Genomic DNA, 21,331 nt, shown 5'->3' with positions numbered 1-21,331 from the left:
GATCAAAGAGTAAATTAAAATTACATTTCAATTAGAGATGATTACCAGTTATTTATTGCTTCACAGGGAATTATTTATCTTCTGAAAACAAGTAGTGGTTCCCAGCCTGAGGTCCAGGGACCGCTTGGTTAATGGTAGGGGTCCATAGCAAATAACAGTTTGGGAAACTATCCTTTATGGTATTCAAACATAAACAAGCCACTGAAGCATGAGGCTGGAATTTGTGTTTAGGATGACAACAAGGTTATCGTGGGTTTACTGAGCAAGTCATAGAATCACTGAGTTACAGAACAATACACACAACACAGAGGCCCTTTGAGCTAACTCAAACTACCCAGATGAGCGAGTTCCTTTTCCTGAATTTGAATTTGGAATTCTTCTGTCCGTGGACCTATCCAAAAGTCTTTTTTTCCACAAAGTCATAATTGTATATCCCCCTCCCACTTTCCTGGCAGTTTGTTCCATTTACATGCTACCCTCAGTGTGAAAATGTTGCCCCTCAGGACCCTTTTAAATCTTTCAGCTCTCCTTTCAAACCTATGACCTCTAGTTTTGGTCTCCCCTTCCCTGGGCTGAAGACTCTCTATTCACTTTACCTATGCTCCTCATAATTTTATAAACCTCTATAAAGTCACCTCAGCCTCTTTGCTCCAGGAAATATGTCATGGCCTATATAGCCTCTTCTTGTATCTCAAAACATAAGACGTAACGAGCGCAGTGGATAGAGGGGAACAGATGGACATTATTTACTTGGATTTCCAGAAGGTGTTTGATAACGTGCCTTATAAAGACTTATCCATAAGATAAGCATGCATAGAGTTGAGGGTGATGTAGTAGCATGGACAGAGGATTGGTTAACCAATAGAAAGCAGAGTTGGGATACATGGGTGTTACTCTGGTTGGCAATCAGTGGTGAGCAGTTTGCTGTAGGAGTTGGTGCTGGATCCGCATCTGTTTACGATATACATTAACGGTCTGGAAGAGGGGACTGAGTGTAGTGTATCTTAAGTTTACTGATGATACTAAATTGAATGGAAAAGCAAATTGTGCAGAAGATATGGAGAGTCTGCAGAGAGATATAGATAAGTGAGTGGGTAAGGGTCTGGTAAATGGAAGACGATGTTGGTAAATGAGAGGTCATCACTTTGGAAGGAAAAATAGAAGAGAAGATTATTATTTAAATGGTAAATGATTGCAGCATGCTGCTGTGCAGAGGGACTTGGGAGTGCTTGTGCGTGAATCACAAAAGGTTGGTTTCTGGTACAGCAGGCTATCAAGAAGGCGAATCGAATGTTGGCCTTCATTGCTAGAGGGATTAAGAGCAGGGAGGTTATGTTGTAGTTGTACAGCGTGTTGGTGAGGCCGCACCTGGAATACTGCATGCAGTTCTTGTCTCCTTACCTGCAGAAGGATATACTGGCTTTGGAGGCGATACAGAAAAGGTTCACCAGGTTGATTCTGGAGATGAGGGGGTTAGGCTATGAGGAGAGATTGAGTCGCCTGGGACTGTACTTGCTGGAATTCAGAAGAATGAGAGGGGATCTTATAGAAACATATAAAATTATGAAAGATATAGATAAGATAGAGACAGGAAAGTTGTTTCCACTGGTAGGTGAGACGAGAGCTAGGGAACATAGCCTCCAGATTCGGGGGAACTGATAACATAACATTGGCACAGCAATTGACACTTTTTAAAGACAGTTTACTTTAAGCACGGGATACTGTCTAAAGGTATCAAAAGTGCATGGTACTGATGTTAGTTAGAAACTGTTTGGCAAAAGTTTCCTGTCCCAAGTAAGTGGCATAGTGTTCCAAATAAATAAAGGGAATCCTGGCTATTTTCCCACTTAGTTTTTGTTCTTTGAAAGTCGTCCCAAATAAGTGGCTGCCCTGATTAACTGATCACCCAATTAACTGTACTCCAAATGATCTGAGCAATGCCTTATAAAGGCTTTCATCCTTGTTTTTATATTATATGCTAACATTGCACTTACCTTCCTACCAACTCAACCTACAAGTTCATTTCTACAGAATCCTGCAATAAGGTTTCCAAGACCCTTTACATCTTCAGTTTCTCTATTCATTCCCCATTTAGAAGATAGTCTGCACATTTATGCCTTCTACTGAAGTAAACGGCCCTTCCACACTTCCCTACACTATACTCCATCTGCCACTTCTTTGCCCATTCTCCTAATCTGTCCAAATCCTTCTGCAAACTTCCTGCTTCCACAGCATTAGCTGTCCCTGCAGAACACCAGTAGAAAAGGCCCTCTTCATTCCTACTTTTTTGCCTTCTGCCCATCCTCCAATCTTTTGTCCATGCTAGTATCTTTCCTGTAATACCATAGGCTCTTATTTTTCCTTCAGTCCATCAGAAAGCCCCATTGTTTGCTGCTCACTGCCAAATCCAAGCCATTCTGAATGTATATAAACTTAACAGACTTCAGGGCCTTGATTCATTTCAATAAGGTATTTATTCCAATATGGATTTTAAACCTCCAGTAAAATAACAATCTATTGCTATCTGTCTGGTGAAATACTAAATCTTCATTTAACAAAGCTTATCATGAAGAAATATGTGATAATTTTATAACGTACAATTGAAAGTAATAATTCTTTGAAGTAAGATTGTGCATTCATTAAAAGCTGTTTACAAATAAAGATCAATATTTACTATATTGTCTAATTACTATTTCATTACTTATAGAATCACAGAATCTATTTGGATAGTTGCTGTTCTAAGTGCAGTGAACTAGGTATGTTTTTAATTCTTTTACATAGACATTAATAGTTTGTTACAAAATTTATTTAAAACTTTTAATACTATTGTAAAAATTGAGCAGTTGAATACCTAAACAAGGACTCACACTTCTATTGATTGGGAGGGAACTCTCAGACTAATTTCAATCAGCCAGTGTAATATGATGAAAACTTTTTGCCAATTTTTCACATGAATTGCGATATTCACAGTTTTGCAAAAACCCATGATGAGCACCAGATGTGCTAATCATTTTATTTTATTTTTTAAAGAATGGTTTTGCAGTCTATGTTTCTATGTAATGATTTCAAATTTTTTGGCTTTATAATCCAAGTAAATCCTGTTCCTTTTTTTGTTAAAAAGGATTTATTTTCATTACAATTTCAGAGCTAGGAACATAGAAATCCTACAGCACAATACAGGCCCTTTGGCCCACAATGCTGTGCCGAACATGTACTTACTTTACCTCCGGTTACCCATAGCCCTTTATCTTTCTAAGCTCCATGTACCTATCCAGGAGCCTCTTAAAAGACCCTATCATATCCACCTCCACACTGTCGCCAGTAGCCCATTCCATGCACTCACCACTGTCTGTGTGTAAAAAAAAACACAAAACAAAACTTACCCTGTACCTACTTCCAAGCACCTTAAAACTGTGTCTTCTTGTGTTAGCCATTTCATCCCTGGGAAAAAGCCTCTGACTATCCACATGATCAATCCCTCTCATCATCTTATATACCTCTATTGGGTCACCTCTCATCCTCCATCGCTCCAAGGAAAAAAGGCTGAGTTCACTCAACCTATACTCATAAGGCATGCTCGTCAATCCAGGCAACGTCCTTGCAAATCTCCTCTACACCCTTTCTATAGTTTCCTAAAGATGATATGTACTTTCTGGGAATGGACTTACTACCTCACTCTTCCATAGCATCTTACTGAAATTGAGGTATTTCCTATTGTGAATCAACACAGTGTATTTGTATGGTTATTGGAAAGCAATTTAGCTGCCTCAGCAACAATGCTGAGCCCTTTGACGATCATGAGCAAAGACCTAAGGATCCTACCACTAAATACATCTTTACCTCCACCCCCTCTTTCCAATTTCTGCAGGGATTGTTCCCTCCATGATTTCCTTGTCCATAATTCCCTCCCCACTGATCTCACTCCCGGCACCTTTTTATTCTGGCATCTTCCCTCTTCCTTTACAGTCCTGAGGAAGGCTCTCAGCCCGAAACATCAACAGTTTGTTCATTTCCACCGATGCCTCCTGACCTGCTGAGTTCCTCCAGCATTTTGCACTTTTTGGAATACATCTTTTTTTGTTTTGTTTTCTTGGTAATTTGCTGATAATAAAATCATGATTTCATCTGGGGTTTTTGACACATAGATCTTTTCGATTTTGTTCATCCTTGTGTTCAGTCTTATACTACATCTGAATGCATTGTTAATTTATTTTCTAGCTTACTGCCAATTTTATGCTTGTGGAAAAGAAATAGGTTATGAATTCAAAATCAAGTAGAAGCATACAAATTTGTTGAGGTGTCGAAGTGCTAATATGGACAGCAAGTTTTGATGGATGTTAGATCACAGTCTCTGGGGGTTTGCTGTTGCATGGTAGGTGGTGGGAGGACTGATACTTTTGCTGAAGTAAATGGGGGGAAGGGTGATGCTTTTTCCTGCTGCTTGTACGTCAGTAGGGGGGGGGGGCTTAATGTTCTTCTGTCATTCATTCTTTGTTTTTTTGTCTCTGTTTCGTGGATGTCTGTGAAGAGTAAGGATTTTAGGTTGTATACTATATACATTCTCTGCTATTAAATTGAATCACTGAACTACTGAACAGTGTGATTTGTGTTTTCCTTCCTCAGGTCTCTGCAAACTCAGTAGCTTTAATGAAACAATAATATACAGAAATTGCAGCGCAACATTTTTAGCACAACAATGTTCAGGACATTGTTCGTCAGTAAGTAGGTAAGTGAGTTTCATTAGATTTTAAGTATAAAGCTTTATTTGTCACGTATACATCGAAACATACAGCAAAATGATTTGATGCTTGCATCAAATCAAATTAGCGAGGACTATGCTGAGTGGCATGTCTACAGCTCACTAACCCTAACTGTACATCTTCAGAATGTGGGAGGTACCAGAGGCACCTAGGGAAAATGCACATGGTTATAGAAAGAGTGCAAATTCCTTACCAAAAGTGGTGAGAATTGAATACTGATCTTTCAGCTGGTGCTGTGGTTGTGTTACGCTAAATTGGCTCAGGTTAAGATAGGGGGTTGCTGCGCAGTTCAGCTCGAAGAGCCAGTAGGTCCTATTCCTCACTTTATCTCAATAAATAACAAAAAAAAAACAAAAATCTGTTCTGTAGGTATTACCTCTGTTTAACACCTCAAACTTCACCATGTTTATCAAAGCCCATCACTGAATTGTTCCTCAAAACTGTAATACAATCTGTTCTACCCTTAATAATCTTCCCTGATAGTAACTATTATAGTCTGTAATCTGGTAATACTCACTGCAAGAACTCGGGGTAAATTTTGCTAATTTAAAGGTGGTGTAGAGATAACTGTATGCATAATTTCTCCAAGTACCTTCCATTTGGCTGCCTATTCTAAACGCAGACCTTTCAAAGCTGCTTACATCAAGAATTTAAGATGAGTACAGTACTGTGTAAAAGTCCTTGGTACATATATATAGCTAGGATGCCTAAGAGTTTTACACAGTAGTATATTTGTCAATGTGGAGTAGAGAGCAAGTTTGTAAATCTGGCAGGAGCAAAGGATGTTAGGAATGGTGAGGGTGGAGCACTGTGGGAGGGGAGTGGGACAGGTGGCAGAGGAGTACCAGGACAGGGATAGTGGCACAGGTGAAGACACACCCAGCCCTGAGACACCAGGCAAGGTCATTTGCTTCTAAACACTTGGTTTGTTGATCATTACAAAATGTCTCTCTGGTGCTTCCCACTCCCCCCCCCTCTCCCTTCCCCTTTTCCCAACCATGATTACCCTCTCCCTGCCCTCTTCCCTCTTTCAGTCCACAGTAGAGACCCATATCAGAATCAAGTTTATCATCTCTAGTGTGTTATAAAATTTGTTTCTTTATTGCAGCAACAGTACAATGCAATAAATAAAAATTACTGCAGTACTGTGCAAAAATCTTAGGCACTCTAGCTATATATATGTGCCTTAAATATTTGCACAGTGCTGTAAAGTTTGACTGACTGCTGCTTGATCCATTGAGTTCGTCCAGCATCTTGTTTGTAGCTCACTGTTGACCACAGAATTTTCCTTAATAATTTTGTGATAAAATAGTGTTTCTCCACCTCAGGCTTTCCTTCACTCTTGACTTTAACGTTCCGCATAGCATCAGTCTTAACAACTGAATCAAACTCGGAACAGCGACATTAACAGGAACATTTTGGTAGCAGTTAAGAAACTAGAATACTGAAATAATGCAATTAAAACTATTCATTAATGGCTGTGCAACAATGGATTCATTTAACATTGTAATGATATTACTAAATTTGTTCTCCATCTTTTTTGTAAATATTTTTCAAGGTACAATATCAAGAGCAACAGCATGGACTTTTCATGCCAATGCTGCAAAGAAGACTTAACTGAAGAGGTGGAAGTGAAATTAAATTGTGAAAATGGAGACACCAGGACAATCAATTATGTTGACATCAAGTCCTGTAAATGCCAAAAGTGTAATAAACTTACTTTCTAGCTGCTGCACATATCTATCTACCAAACCAAAGATCACCTTTTGAAAAGATTGTACAAAAGGAGTCCTAAGTCCCTTTGTACCTCTGAGTGTTGAATTTTCTCCCCGTTTAGAAAATTGTACCAAAATGCATGACCATACACTTCCCTGCACTACATTCCATCTGCCACTCTCATTCAACCAATCTGTCTAATTCCTTCTGCAGCCTCTCTGTTTCCATTACAATATGTGCCCAAACTCCTATCTTAACATTGTCTGGAAAGCTGGCTACAAAGCCATCAATCCTGTCATCCAATTCATTGAAGTAATGTGAAAAGAACTTGTCCCAACATCACCAGTCACCGGCAGCCAACCAGAAAAGGCTCCCTTTATTCCCATTCTTCACATCCTGCCAGTCATCCACTCTTCTATCCATGCTAGTATCTTTTCTGCAATACCAAGAGCTCCTAATGTGTTAAGCAGCCTCATGTGCAGCACCTTGTAAAGGTTTTCTAAAAATTGAAGTGAACATCCACTGACTATCCTGCCTGTTATTTCCTCAAAGAATTCCAACAGATTAGTTAGACAAGATCTCTTCTGCCCCCTGACATTGTCGAATTTTCTGCATGCTGTTATTGTCTTCTACAGTGAAGACTGACGTAAAATACTTATTAGCTTTATCCATCCATTTTGTTTTGGTCCCCATTACAAGTTATACCTTCCCCAGAAAAGATTGCAATGATCCAGAAATCTAGAACCTGCTCCCTGCACCAACCCCTCAGCCATGTATGCATTCATCTGCCAAATCATCGTATTCATGCCCTCAGCCATGCGGTACAGGCAGCAATCCTGAGATTACTACCCTGGAGGTTCTGTTTTTCAGCTTCCTACCTAGCTTCCTGTATTCTCTGTTCAGGACCTCCTTCCATTTCCTACCAATGTCAATGGTACCAGCAGTAACATAACTTCCAGCTGCTCATTCTTCCCCCCTTAGGAATATTGAAAATGAAATATTGAAATTAATGTTGAGAAATTATCCAGATGATAAATATTTATAAATTGATTATCCTAAATCCATCCTAATTAGAATTTCTTAAAAGCTGATGATATCATTTCCGATCAAGCTCCATTTTGGTGGTGGAATATTTACTGTTCTGTTATTGCGCGTGCATTTCAATCTTTCTGATCTGAAATGAGAATCAATAAACTTATCCACAGAGGACAATTTCTCCATTAAATACCTACAAATGGAATATATTAGTTGTAGTGTTCTCGCTCGGGTGTAACAGAACGCCGAACTAAACACCGAGGTAAACCGTAGTCAATGAAAACAAGGTCGCAGTAAGATTAACCATTTACTGTTCACTCTTCCACATTAACGTATGGTGAAAACTGTTGATAAAACAATACAAGATTTGTACAGTATTTGTTTCCTTCTAGATATCACATTTACATCGTAAATACTTGCAGGGTAAAACTACAACAACTACATTACATTAAAGTGCAGCATACAGTCAGAATCTACTTACGCCATTGACTGCTTTAAATACACTTCAACACAACTATCCGCAACTCTTTAACTAATGAAAACATAAACCTTATTGACCATCGTTACTTTTAACAGAATCAGCATTAACATTTTAATTCAACATATCGATTATCTCGTGAACTTACAGCGTTGCTTCACTGTGTTTCTAATGCATAGAAGACAACTTTTCTTGCGCTAGACTCGCACACGTGAGCCCCCCACCTTCCCGTTTCTCCAAACCGGTATTTTCCCACAAGACACGGCAAAACCGGATGTGACGTCATCGCATGCCGCGATATATTACAGACAACAAATTTACTTAAACAATCCTAACTTTAACTAAAAAATGCTAACAAACGAATTACTAAGCGAAAATATTATAAACTAAACAAATGCCATAAAGGCAACACACTCCCCGCTTGACCTTCATAAGGTCACAATGAACATAATACAAAACTTCAGTCTCTAAATCAGTCCTTAGGTAGAAGTAGAATGACTTCTGTAACTGTCCTTTGGTAAATTTTCACATCGCCTTGGTCGGTAGTTTTCAACTCGACCTTCCTGACATGTCCATCCCTACTAGGGAATGTGGCAGTGATTCTGGCCATTGGCCAGCTGTTGCGGGTGATTTGCTTGTCCCTGAGCAGGACTAAATCTCCAACTTGAAGATTCCTGCAGGGTTCTGTCCACTTTTGTCTGTGTTGCAACAAAGGTAGATATTCCTGTCTCCAATGAGACCAGAACCGATTTGCCAGAGCCTGGACCTGTCTCCATTGCTTTGTGTACAAATCCTTATCAGAGAAGTCCCCTGGTGGAGGGGGAGCTCCTGCCTTCTGCATAAGGAGCATTGATGGCGAGGGTATGAAGGGGTTTTCCGGGTCGGAAGACACAGGTAGGAGTGGTCGTGCATTTATAATGGCTGTGACCTCTGCCATTAGTGTGCACAGTACCTCGTGGGTCAATCGGGTGCGTTGCTGCATCTCAGGTTTCCTTTTCAGGGTTTTTGCAAGGGCGTGAACCACTTGACTGCCTGCTCTTTGTTGTTTGGCAAGCACTGGCGTGGTTCTCTGAAAGGCAGTGGGGCGACCCCATTATTTGCTTCATCTCTGAAGACCTTGGTGTCCTTTGTTTTTAAGAAAATGGCATCTTGAGCTGATTGAGCAAGTTTATTATCATGCTCAGTTTGAGCGAAGACTGACTGACCCAGCGTCTTGTTGGTTACTTTACATTTGTTAAAGCCTTGTCGTGCTTCCTTAATACACGTGACACTTGTGCGGGGTTGAAAAATTGAATGGCGGCCACTCTCTAGCACATTGGTCTTGAGTGAGCTAACCGTCGGTTTGTGTACGTTGCCGAGACACACCTCTCCTATCACCACCCAGCCCAGATCCAGGCGTTGCACAAAGGGGGCGTTGTGTGGTCCATTGACCTGCTGCCTAACCTTGTGCACCCGGAGAACATCTCTTCCTAATAGCAAGAGTATTTCTGCTTTTGGATCCAGTTCTGGGATGTGCTTGACAATGTGGTGGAGATGTGGCTGGTGTAGCACTGCACTTGGCGTCGGGATCTCAGTGCGGTTATTCAAGAGTTCTTTGCACTCTAAGACTGGAGGGAGACAGATGACGACTTTACCATCCAGGGACTCGATCTGGAAGCTTTCTGCCTTCCTTCCATAAGTTTCCATGTTGCCTGAGCAAGTTCTAAGGTAGTATGGGAACTGATTACTCTCAATGTGGAACAAGTTAAAGAACTCTGGACTGACTAGTGAGCGATTGCTCTGATCATCCAGAATTACGTAGGCTTTGATGGCCTTGTTTTTGGCTCCCTTAGGGTACACCTTAGTGAGGCAGATCTTTGAACAAGAACGGCTTGACTGAGCTTGACCGCAAACACCTGTACAGCTCGAGCTGACAACAGTTGTCCTGGAGTGAGCTTCTTCCTCCCCGCCGTCCTGTTGTGGGGGTGAAGGAGCTTTGTCGGTTTGCGGTAACGGGCTGGGATGCATGGCCCCATCGTGATTAGTGCTATTACATTCTGGGCACTTCACGGCGATCGTACACTCTCTAGCAAGGTGAGAGGTAGAGGAACAGCATTTAAAACATATTCTTTTCTCCTTGAGAAGGGCCTTCCTCTCTTTAAGGGGTTTTTCCCTAAACGTTCTGCATTTCTCGAGGGGGTGGGGTTTGTTATGCAATGGACAATTCTTGCTAGGGTCGTTGTTGGTTGTAAAGGCTTCAGTCTTAAGCACTGAGACGGGTTTATTAATGTTGAAATTATTCGAAGAAGATTTATCTGGCTTGGTGTAAATTGCACTGCTTCCTGGACCCATGAGGCTAGGGTCATTTCGCTTCTTCGCCTCCTTGCTCACAAACCTAGTGAAATACTCAAAGGGAGGAAATCGACCTCTGTGATCTTCCTTGTACTCTGAGGCAACAGACACCCACCTGTCCTGCAGCCCAAATGGAAGTTTGTCCACGATTTGTCTAATCCCGGATGGAGTATCTAGGTATACTAGACCAGTTGAGTAGCCATCTTCTTTGGCGCCTTGAATCTCCATGAGTAAATCTCCGAGTGTTCCTTGGCTGACACCTTAGGAAAATTTTCCAGACATTGGTATAGCGCTGCTTCAATAATTTCGGGGGCCGCATAGCCCTCCCGAAGTCTCTCCCATGCTTTGCTCAAGGCTAGCTCGGGTTTGTTGATGTACACTGAACGTATGCGTCTCACCTGTTTGCATGATTCTTTTCCCAGCCATTTTGCCATAAGATCCAACTCTTGGGTTGCTCTGAGCTGGACTCCGTCAATAGCGTTGGTGAATGTGGAGTACCATGCACGGTAATTTTCAGGTTTATCGTCAAACTGGTATAGTCCTGAAGTGACGAGATCCCGTCGTGCTAAATACCGTGCCATCGGTTCGACTGCAAGTGGCATGTGGACTGGGGAAATACATCGGCGGGTATACGACTGAGGGCGTACATCTGTTATGGAATTTGCTGTTCTGAATTCGGTCTTTGCCTCTCTTCTCCCCAAATCTGGTAAGTTTGGTGTCGAGAAGTACTTGTCGTGAGCCCTTTCATTCTTGAGTTCGTCGCGGAGTTGCAAGGGTAAATTGTTTTCCTCGGATGGATGTGATGCAATCGGGCCTTCTGAGGCTCCTCATGACGTGGGACGTTATCAGATAAGTATGGAGAGGAAGGACGAGTCTGCCAGTCTATTTGAGATTGGACATAGTCGCTTGTGCGTTCCAACCTGATCTTTTCTGAAGTAGATTTTCCGTCGACCAGATCATGCATTCCTTCAGCATCTTCTATGTAATCTGCTTCCACCCTGGCAGCTTCTTCTTCTCGTTCTAGCGTCAGTACTTCTAACTCTGCCGCTATCCTTGCCCTTTCCAACTGGTTTTTGGCTTCTCTGGCAGCTGCTTTCATTTTCAATTTTGCTTCTTGTTTGGCGTAGCGCACTCGCACCTTGGCGGATTCTGCTTTAGCTCTTGCATGGGTGGCCTTACTTGATGATGCCCTACTGCCCCTGTCACTGGATGGCAACGACTTGATGCTGGATCGAGTTGTCATTGCAGCACTTGAAACACCTGGTAATGCTGCTTTTTCACTGTAGTGTTCTCGCTCGGGTGTAACAGAACGCCGAACTAAACACCGAGGTAAACCGTAGTCAATGAAAACAAGGTCGCAGTAAGATTAACCATTTACTGTTCACTCTTCCACATTAACGTATGGTGAAAACTGTTGATAAAACAATACAAGATTTGTACAGTATTTGTTTCCTTCTAGATATCACATTTACATCGTAAATACTTGCAAAGGTAAAACTACAACTACATTACATTAAAGTGCAGCATACAGTCAGAATCTACTTACGCCATTGACTGCTTTAAATACACTTCAACACAACTATCCGCAACTCTTTAACAAACGAAAACATAAACCTTATTGACCATCGTTACTTTTAACAGAATCAGCATTAACATTTTAATTCAACATATCGATTATCTCGTGAACTTACAGCGCTGCTTCACTGTGTTTCTATTGCGTAGAAGACAACTTTTCTTGCGCTGGACTCGCACCTTCCCGTTTCTCCAAACTGGTATTTTCCCACAAGACGCGGCAAAACCGGATGTGACGTCATCGCATGCCGCGATATATCACAGATGACGAATTTACTTAAACAATCCTAACTTTAACTAAAAAATGCTAACAAATGAATTACTAAGCGAAAATATTATAAACTAAATAACTGCCATAAAGGCAACACATTAGTATTCTAATAGAGTATGACCTAAAAGGGACAACAAGTTCACCTTTGTGTGGAGCTGGATGTCCCAGGCAAAGATAAATAATTGTGACCATCTTCAAAAAAAGAAGGATAATGCTGATGTTTTAGCTAAAGAGGAAGGATGTGAAGCACTGGTGATCATAGGAGAAAACAGAAGCATTACATGGTTTAATAAAGTTGACAAATGTGTGAAATGAGATGCATGCAGCAAATTAAAAGAAGGGAGAGGGAATTACAGAGGCTCTGAACATCAATTTCCAATCTACCCTAATGATAGAAGTGATGCCTTAGGATTAGAACACTACCATCTTTATATTAATATTAAAAAAGTAAAAATGGGAATAAACTGAGTAATTACAGGCCAGTTAATTCAACTAAAGTGTTGAGCAAACTATTGAAATCAAACCTAAGGGACTGCGTAAGTCCTCATTTAGAAAAGCGTCAGCTACACTCAGCATGAATTTGTCAAAGGAAAGTTGTGTCTGAGTAATATTATTAGAAATTTTGATGAGTTATCAGGAATAGGGTGTTGATATATGAAGGGTTTTTCGAGGTCCCAGATAGCAGGTTGGTCAAAAAAAGCAAAAACACCTGAATCCAAGAGAGAGTGACAAACCTGATCGGAATTTAGCTCAGTGGAATGATGTAAAGCGTAATAACTAATGGGTGAATATTAGACAGTTTTATGTTACGGGTAGGGCTCCAGGGGGACTTCTGCTTTATTATTAATTATGGTAGATTCTAGTTAATTGGGACCAGTACATTTTGACCAGATTAACTGGCAATAGTTTAAAAAAGCATGAAAAAGATAAATTGCTGTTTAACTGATAAACTGATTATGTATTTAAATGAAATACAGAACAAATTAGAACACACCAATGCTACTACAGTACTATTAAACTGTGTATTAGCTTCTAATAGTTGTCGATGGAGGAATTCATTTAGTGTACGCTGCCCTGCATGGGATGTTCACCTCTGGTGAAGGAGCTTGTCATGTCCATTCTGGGGCAGCTCACACTCTTTTGGTCCCCACTGGACACCCCAGCTTTCATCTGTGGCTCCAGGTAGCTGTTTGCATGTGACAGTGGCCAAGCGCTGGTTCTCTGCTTAAACAAGTTAAGGGTAGCCGGTGGGCCTTATACCCCAGTGAAGGAGGGACCTGCCCATCCTAGCATGTGACGTCAACTCTGGCGGACTGGGCAGATGAGAATTACAGTGAGATCCAGCAATCAAAAAGACAGCTCTGTGATGCTTCGTTGAGAGTGAAGGGCATTGCAAGGCACAGAAGTCATAGTTATCCACTGCAACCACTATGTTATCCACCATGTTAGGATGTGAATGCATTGGAAAGGGTGCAGAGGAGATTTACCAGGATGCTGCCTGGTTTAGAGAGTATGGATTATGATCAGAGATTAAGGGAGCTAGGGCTTTACTCTTTGGAGAGAAGGAGGATGAGAGGAGACATGATAGAGGTGTACAGGATATTAAGAGGAATAGACAGAGTGGACAGCCAGCACCTCTTCCCCAGGGCACCACTGCTCAGTACAAGAGGACATGGCTTTAAGGTAAGGGGATGGAAGTTCAAGGGGGATATTAGAGGAAGGTTTTTCACTCAGAGAGTGGTTGATGCGTGGAATGCACTGCCTGAGTCAGTGGTGGAGGCAGATACACTAGTGAAGTTTAAGAGACTACTAGACAGGTATATGGAGGAATTTAAGGTGGGGGGTTATATGGGAGGCAGGGTTTGAAGGTCAGCACAACATTATGGGCCGAAGGGCCTGTAACATGCTGTACTATTCTACTTTCTATGTTCTATAACCAAGGATGACTCCAGTTTGTGATGACCACTCAAACCTCTGAACCTGGAGTTATGAGATTGAGAGAGTGGAACTGTCCTAGTGTAATGGCTTTTCCACTTTAAAAACTCTCCTGCACAGGATATCATCAGATCAATAACCAACATGCTGCCATTTTCTTTGGATTGACTGTAAATTAACTTCACTGTTGGAAGTGATTTAAGTTGACAGACACAGTTAACTACCTCAGATAAATCAAATGCAAAGGCTCAAAGGTTCATTTATTATCAATGTATCCATGTACAACTCTGAGATTCATCTTCTCCAGATAGCCACAAAACAAGGAAAGACCATGGAGGTTGTTTTTAGAGGGAAGCATCAAACCCACAGCTAACATGTTAGAAAATAAGAATTTCTTAAATCTCGCTTTTGATGCGTTCTTGCAAAAATATGATATAGCCACACTGTCGCAGGAATGTAAAACATAGTGTTGCACAAATATAAGAGGGCTTACTTTGTCAAGACTAATAAACCATGCTAATTGATTCTCAATTGAGCTTCTAATTAATGTACCATCCACTGAATCGACCTACTTCCACATCCACGATGCCTGTTCTCTCTCAGCCCTAGCCAGTTGTTGAAACTCTCTCAATACCTTTGTTGCCATTGGATACAACTCTTTCAGACTTCTCCTCATCAATCACTCATCCTTTTGACTTTTTCAGTTTTAAGTCGTCCAAACCTGCCATAGGATTTGGCTCTTGTACTAAGAATGCTCAAAATCTGAAATAAAAACAGAAGAGGCCAATAACAGCATCTGCACAGGGAAAACAGTTTGTTCGAGTTGATGGCATGCTGCACATAATCTATCCTGCACCAATTTCCATCACCCACTGTCCTTAGTGAGCTACACTGGCTCCTCCCTGCCTTTTACAGTCTAATTGTGGTTGCACATCTGGAAATTTTCTGTGGGAGCTCGAGTGCCTGTAGGCTTACAAACATTTTGTAAGTGCCCTGTTTGTACCCAATTGTCAACACCCTGTATCTGGTTCACATCTGTGGAGTCAATGGGTTAACAAAAATTGACCACCTTGCCCAAATTATGAGAACCACTTTGGAACACTCTCAAAGGAAATACCCATCAGGAAACAGAGTGGGAGTGGATTGAACACAGACTGGTTGGGATACTAAATATTGCAGGAATCACAGTAGGATTTAGGCTAGGAGGGAATATTAAAACTACAGGGCTTGGTCTATGGGCAATTAGACTGGAGTGGATTGAATGAGATATACACTCAGACATCACTTTATTAGGTACATCTGTTCACTTGCTCATTAATACAAATATCCAATCAGCCAATCATGTGGCAGCAATTCAATGCATAAAAGCATGCAGACATGGTCAAGAGGCTCAGTTACACAAGGGATTCTGCAGATACTGGAAATCCAGAGTAACAAATACACACACACACACACACACACACACACACACACACACACACACACACACACACACACACACACACACACACACACACACACACACACACACACACACACACACACACACACACACACAGTTCAGACCAAGCATCAGAAGGGGTAAGAAATGTGATCTAAGTGACTTTGACTATGGAATGATTGTTGGTGCCTGACTGGGTGGTTTGAATATCTCAGAAACCGCTGATCTCCTGGGTTTTTCACACACAACAGTCCTTAGAGTTTAAAAAAACATCCAGTGAGCGGCAATGCTGTAGGGTAAAAATGCCTTGTTACCGAGAGAGGTTAGAGAAGAATGGCCAGGCTGGTTCAAGGCGACAGTAACTCAAGTAAACACACATTATGACAGTGGAGTGCAGAACAGCATCCCTGAATGCACAACATGTCGATCCTTGAAGTAGATGGGCTATAGCAGCTGAAGACCATGAACATACACTTACTGACCACTTTATTAGGTACCTAATAAAGAGACTACTGAGTGCATTTGGATATACAGTATATTCTAATTCAATTGAGGGAGCCTGTAATGAAAGAGAGGAACTGACGCAGTGTAGAACTACAGTACACATCCACCCTATGAGATGGTTCCAATGGGCCATCCACTGTATCTAGCAGTGTCCTGTCTGTTTTGATTTTGTGCTGGAATGCCAAGCTAAACTTCACCTAAAGCTTTTCATCTGCAGAAATTCTATCACAGCAGTATAAATAAAACTGCCATGGTGCAGAATTGATAACCTGCTCCCAACTTTGTTTGAAGTTGAAATCTTTGCTAAAGTTAATTATTACTTAATTGAACATGCAGTTCAGATACTGCTTACTCGCTCACAGAATCTACATTAAATATCATTCAAATGACAGGACCAGCAAGCCCCTGACTTGATTTTTTTCAAATGTTAGCGATGCAGCACCGAGTAGTTCCTTCTGGCTACCCCGCCCCAGGAACCCCCGACCTCCCAGCCCCTTGAGCCACAAACCCCTAACAGACACGATTGGCCCTCACCTAGGCACAGGACAATTTACAATGACCAATTAACTGACCCGGTACATCTTTGGACTGTGGGAGGACACTGGAGTATCTGGGAAAAACCCACACATTGCACAGAGTTGAACTCCAAACTTCAGAACACCCCATCTGCAATGGCATTGCTGTGCCTGAATGTTCATTGACTGATTGAAGAACAACAGATCCTTTTCTAAAACCACAACGCCATTCCATTCAAACAATATTGTCTTCCTATTAAAGTGCACCACAAGAGGATACATGCTTTAACCGTGTTCCCTGTTAAGCCCCTCAGAATCTTATGCTTCAATAAGAGCATCTCTCATTTGCCTAAACTCTAACTAGTGTTATTCCCCCCACCACTCCTCAAAAGAAAACTCCATCACTACAGTAAGCAACTAAGGGACCCTTCTCTGAACTTTCTGCAAAGCACGTATATGTCTTTAAATAGGACCAAAGGCATGTGCAGTATTCCAAGCAATGGTGTGTACAGTTCCAGGCCCATTATATACTCCAGAGCATGGGCACCATGATAGTATAGTGGCTAGTGCAAAGCTATTACAGCTTGGGGCATTCAGGAGTTTGGAGTTCAGTTCTGGTGCTGTTCTGTAAGGAGTTTCCGTGGGTGTTCCTGTTTCCCCACATAGTCCAAAGATCCACTGGGTAGGTTAATTGGTCATTGTAAATTGTCCCGTAATTGGGTGAGGAGTTAATCAGGGTTGTGGAGTTGTTGGGTCTGCGTGGCTCAAAAGGCCATAAGGGCCTACTGTGCACTGTATCGCTAAATAAAATAAAATAAATAGTTCAACAGTTCCGCTTAATATACAAGAAATGTATTAAATATACAACCTGAAATTTGTGTTCTTCACAGACATTCATGAAAGCACAGGAGTGCCCCAAAGTACGAGTGACAGTAAAAATGTTGGAAACCCCATGCCCGCCTGCTCCCCCTCCCATGCATAAGCAGCAGTGAAGCATTGACCCTGCCCCTCCCACATTTGCTTCAACAAAAGCATCAGCATCCTCCATCCAACAAGCTCTCCAAGAGATCCAAGGAAGACCACAATCTGCAGTAACACAAAAACTAATCATTCACCTAACAATTCGGCATCTCCATCTCTCTCTCTCTCCATCTCTCTCTCTCTCTCTCTCTCTCTCTCTCTCTCTCTCTCTCTCTCTCTCTCTCTCTCTCTCTCTCTCACTCACTTTCTCTCTCACACTCTCACATAAAGGGATTTGGGTCTTCTCATCACCTATGAGAAGACCCAAATCCTTTTATCCTTTTGTACAGCACCACTCTGGTTATCTCTCTTTAAAAGCATTTTGTTTTCCTGTTTCTATAACCAGAGTGAACGGTTCATATCTCTCTCCATTATACACAATAAACCAACAATTTTCTTAATTTAGCTAAATCTATTTGCTATCTTAGTGGGCTACCTTGCCACTTGCTTTTCCAGCTGAAATGAGGTACAGATGCTCAGATGCTGAAACCTGAAACAAAATCTCAATCCGTAGTGTGATCTGTGGAATGAAAAGCCAAGTTAGGTGTTAAACTCAATGGCCATAACTGAGGTTGGAGAAGCTAGAAATGAAACAAGTTGTAGCGAAAGGGAGAACAAAGGGAAATCATAATGATCAGGCAAGATTGATTGACAAACAGTAACAATGGTGCTGGAAGTAGTTTTTAAAAAAAATTGGAGTAGGTTAGTGAAATAAGAAATTCAAAGGGAAAATGCTTAAAATCTGACATCATACACAAAACTCAGCAGGTCAGGCAGCATCTATGGAGGGGAATAAACGGTGTGATTCAGGACTTTTAAAACGTCAGGCTCTTGAACAAAAGGGGATGACTACACTCACTTGCCCATCCATTGAGATGTTCCCACAACCAATGATCTCACTTTAACGACTCTTTCTTTATCTTGTTATCTCATGTTCTCGTTATTTATTGCTATTTATTCGAATATTTGACTTTGCAGAGTTTGTTTCCTGCACTCCGACTGATCTTTTATTGATCCTGTTATAGTTACTATTCAATAGATTTGCTGAGTCTGCCCGCAGGAAACTGAATCTCAGGGTTGTCTATGGTGACCTATATGTACTTTGATAATCATATTTACTTATCAAAGTATCTCTGTGAAGGAGAAGTGCTGGTCCTTGACCCTACATTCACCACATCAAAGCTGCCTGTCTTTTCTCCAGCGCCGCGTTTGACACAACTTCCACCCCACTCATGTTAAAACACTTCATTTTTTTTTGAGGGGAGGGGTCGGTTGTCGGGAGAACGTGCTCCGCGGCACAAAGCTGGGAGTCAGGTGATTGGTCTGTGTCAGCTCTTCGTCATAGAGTAGAGGGCGCTGATTGGGCAGGGTAGGGAGGCGAATGGGCAGGGTGAGAGTGGAGATTCTGCAGACGTGAAGAGCGACGGGCAACTGTTGTGAGTCGTGCTTCTTCAGCCGGGTCAGTATCGGTAATGGGCAGCTTGTGCATCTGAACTGACCCAGCTAAGGGTCTGGACACGGACTGTTACAGGTGTTGTTACCTTCGGTTTGTGCGGGTACTTCCACAGTGCTTCAAATAAAAAAAAAACTATGCGCTCGAAATGTACCGCTTTACCGAAGCAGGCGTTAGACAATCCGGACCGGGCTGCTAATATCCTCACCAGGGCGGCCAGTTATGCTATCCATTCTTGGGAAAGCGGGAACTGGCATGCACCTTGTCTGCTCCCTGGAATATGCTTGGCGAGTTGTCTTCATGCCTCTATGAAGAATAAAGCGGGGAAATTGGTGATGTGACATGAAGCATAGACTGGTACAGGAATGTTTTTTTGTGTGGAGCGAAGGGGAGTGGACCGAAAAAAATCCCACAGATTGAGATGAGGATCAGGGCTTTTCTTAATATTTTGATGATTTTGGAGAGGGTGTCCAGGGCAGAGTTTCTAATTTTGTGGATGACAAAGTCGGAGGTGGAGTGGACTGCGAGGAAGATAGACATAGACTTCAAAGAGTCACAAATAAATTGCTGGGATATGAAGATATTTTGCAGATGCAATTTATTGCTGTGAAACGTACAGTTGTATAAGCTTGAGGACACATTCTGAAAGTGATGCAAGGACAGAAGGTTAACAGTGTAGATGTGCAGTTTTGTTTAAAGTGACTGGTACTTTGAAAATGTATCAAAAGAAGCAAAAGGGATGGTGAGGTTTATAAGTAGTGAAGTTAGAAACCTTGCATGTGGGACATCATTTGGCTAAGGTGTCTCAGCTTAGAGTAATGAATATTGTATATTAAGAATTGGATTTTGCATCTTTCCAATTTTTTAAGGGTTGCATTTAACCAAAATATTTCTGACAATTGTTTAAAAGAATTGCTGTTTGGTATTGGGGGTTCATTATTACTGATTTATTAATAAACTTGTGTCTGTTTACATTAATAGAATATTCTGAAGAACTGAATAAATCTTGAGTTGGATTTGAACATGGTGGAACATGGCAGTGGTATCTGGCTAACACTGATCAAAGCAATTACTGCCCGACAGAGACTGAATTTCAAAGTAGTCAAGTTATATATTTTTGGCACGCTATTGACACTTCTGACAATCTTCTTGGGACTAATAGAGATGTTAGTTTTGACTAAACGACCCACCAATGTGAATGGTGATTTGGAAGCAAAGAAAATGTTTGTCAATCCGTCAAGATTCACAAGAAATCCTCTTTTAACTGCAAAGAAAAACCTATGTAGTTTGCGTGCTTCTTAAAGAGCTTCCTTCCTTCAACTCAAGTGTATATCATAATTTGGATTTGTATTTTTCAGCCAGAAAATATGCTATGGTTTTAAGTGAATCATGGCTAATGGCAGTGTTCATTTTTGAGTCGGCCACAAGTTATTCAAAATGCTGAGATTGAATGAGTGCTTTCTACTTCTTACTTTGCTTTAACAAAGGAAAAGCATTATTAAGTGTTATGGCTTACTTAATAATTCTTGTAAACTTACTTTTCACATGAAGAATTGATGCATTACAATCATTATTCACTAAAAATAAGTGAAATTAATTTTGGTATTCTCATTTTGATAAGTTGTTTATTCTTGATGTTGAAAGAATCTTGTTCAGTTCCATGATTGTAACAAGAGTGAATTATAGTACCTGGGTGTAATAAAAGATGCTGTTCCAATTTTGAAGTTATTTTTTGCTTCAGGTTGCTGCAACCGAGTTGTTTGTGTGCTTGCCAATTACTTATTTATTTTATTTTATTTACTTAGAGACACAGCACGGAATAGGCCCTTCTGGTACTTTGTGCCACACTGCCCAGTGATCCCTGACCACTCTGATTTAACCCTAACCCAATCATGGGACAATTTACCATTACAGATTTTAGGAAGATTGAAAAATAGCGATAGAATAGCTAAAAGTAATATAAGACCTTAAGATACAGGAGCAGAATTAGTCCATATACCATATTTTTGTGAAACTTTGGACCAAAATGAGGTATGAATTGACCTGCCTACCAATGTTAAATGGAAAACTCTGGCAGAAATATTCCCTGAAATAATTTTGACAGGCAAATCTTTGAGTATCATTTATCAATTGACTGTTCCCTAACCAAGATGGTTATTTATGATTAATTCAGTAACTTCTGTGACATTGCATTTCACCACAGTCCAGTTCCAGTCAAATCTTACAGGAAAATTGCCATGTAGTTTCTCAATAGCCTTCCCCAATTGTAAATACATGTGGGTTCCAATCATGTACCCATC

The 21,331-nt window shown here is 41.1% G+C and overlaps 1 protein-coding gene and 1 long non-coding RNA gene across 4 annotated transcripts in view; both read left to right on the top strand.

Moving 5' to 3' along the window:
* The window catches only part of LOC140738656 (mucin-6-like), a 133,111-nt gene extending 125,410 nt beyond the window's left edge, over nucleotides 1-7,701 (top strand). For both annotated transcript variants that reach the window (XM_073066276.1, XM_073066274.1), the window contains 3 exons: nucleotides 2,708-2,756; nucleotides 4,624-4,726; nucleotides 6,319-7,701. In XM_073066276.1, coding sequence (XP_072922377.1) covers nucleotides 2,708-2,756; nucleotides 4,624-4,726; nucleotides 6,319-6,487 — 321 coding nt within the window. In that variant the 3' untranslated portion in view covers nucleotides 6,488-7,701. The remainder of the gene's footprint in view (nucleotides 1-2,707; nucleotides 2,757-4,623; nucleotides 4,727-6,318) is intronic.
* Nucleotides 7,702-18,930: 11,229 nt separating this feature from the next.
* LOC140739001 (uncharacterized) lies at nucleotides 18,931-20,748 on the top strand. 2 transcript variants are annotated; one of them, XR_012101526.1, is made up of 2 exons: nucleotides 18,931-19,037; nucleotides 20,013-20,748. It is a non-coding gene; the product is annotated as an uncharacterized lncRNA (long non-coding RNA). The 2 variants fall into 2 exon arrangements; XR_012101525.1 differs by having other exon boundaries at nucleotides 18,977-19,109.
* The last annotated feature ends 583 nt before the right edge of the window (nucleotides 20,749-21,331 follow it).

Source organism: Hemitrygon akajei, chromosome 14, assembly GCF_048418815.1.
Source record: "Hemitrygon akajei chromosome 14, sHemAka1.3, whole genome shotgun sequence".
NCBI classification, from domain to species: domain Eukaryota; kingdom Metazoa; phylum Chordata; class Chondrichthyes; order Myliobatiformes; family Dasyatidae; genus Hemitrygon; species Hemitrygon akajei.
This window is presented reverse-complemented; position numbering and strand designations above follow the sequence as displayed.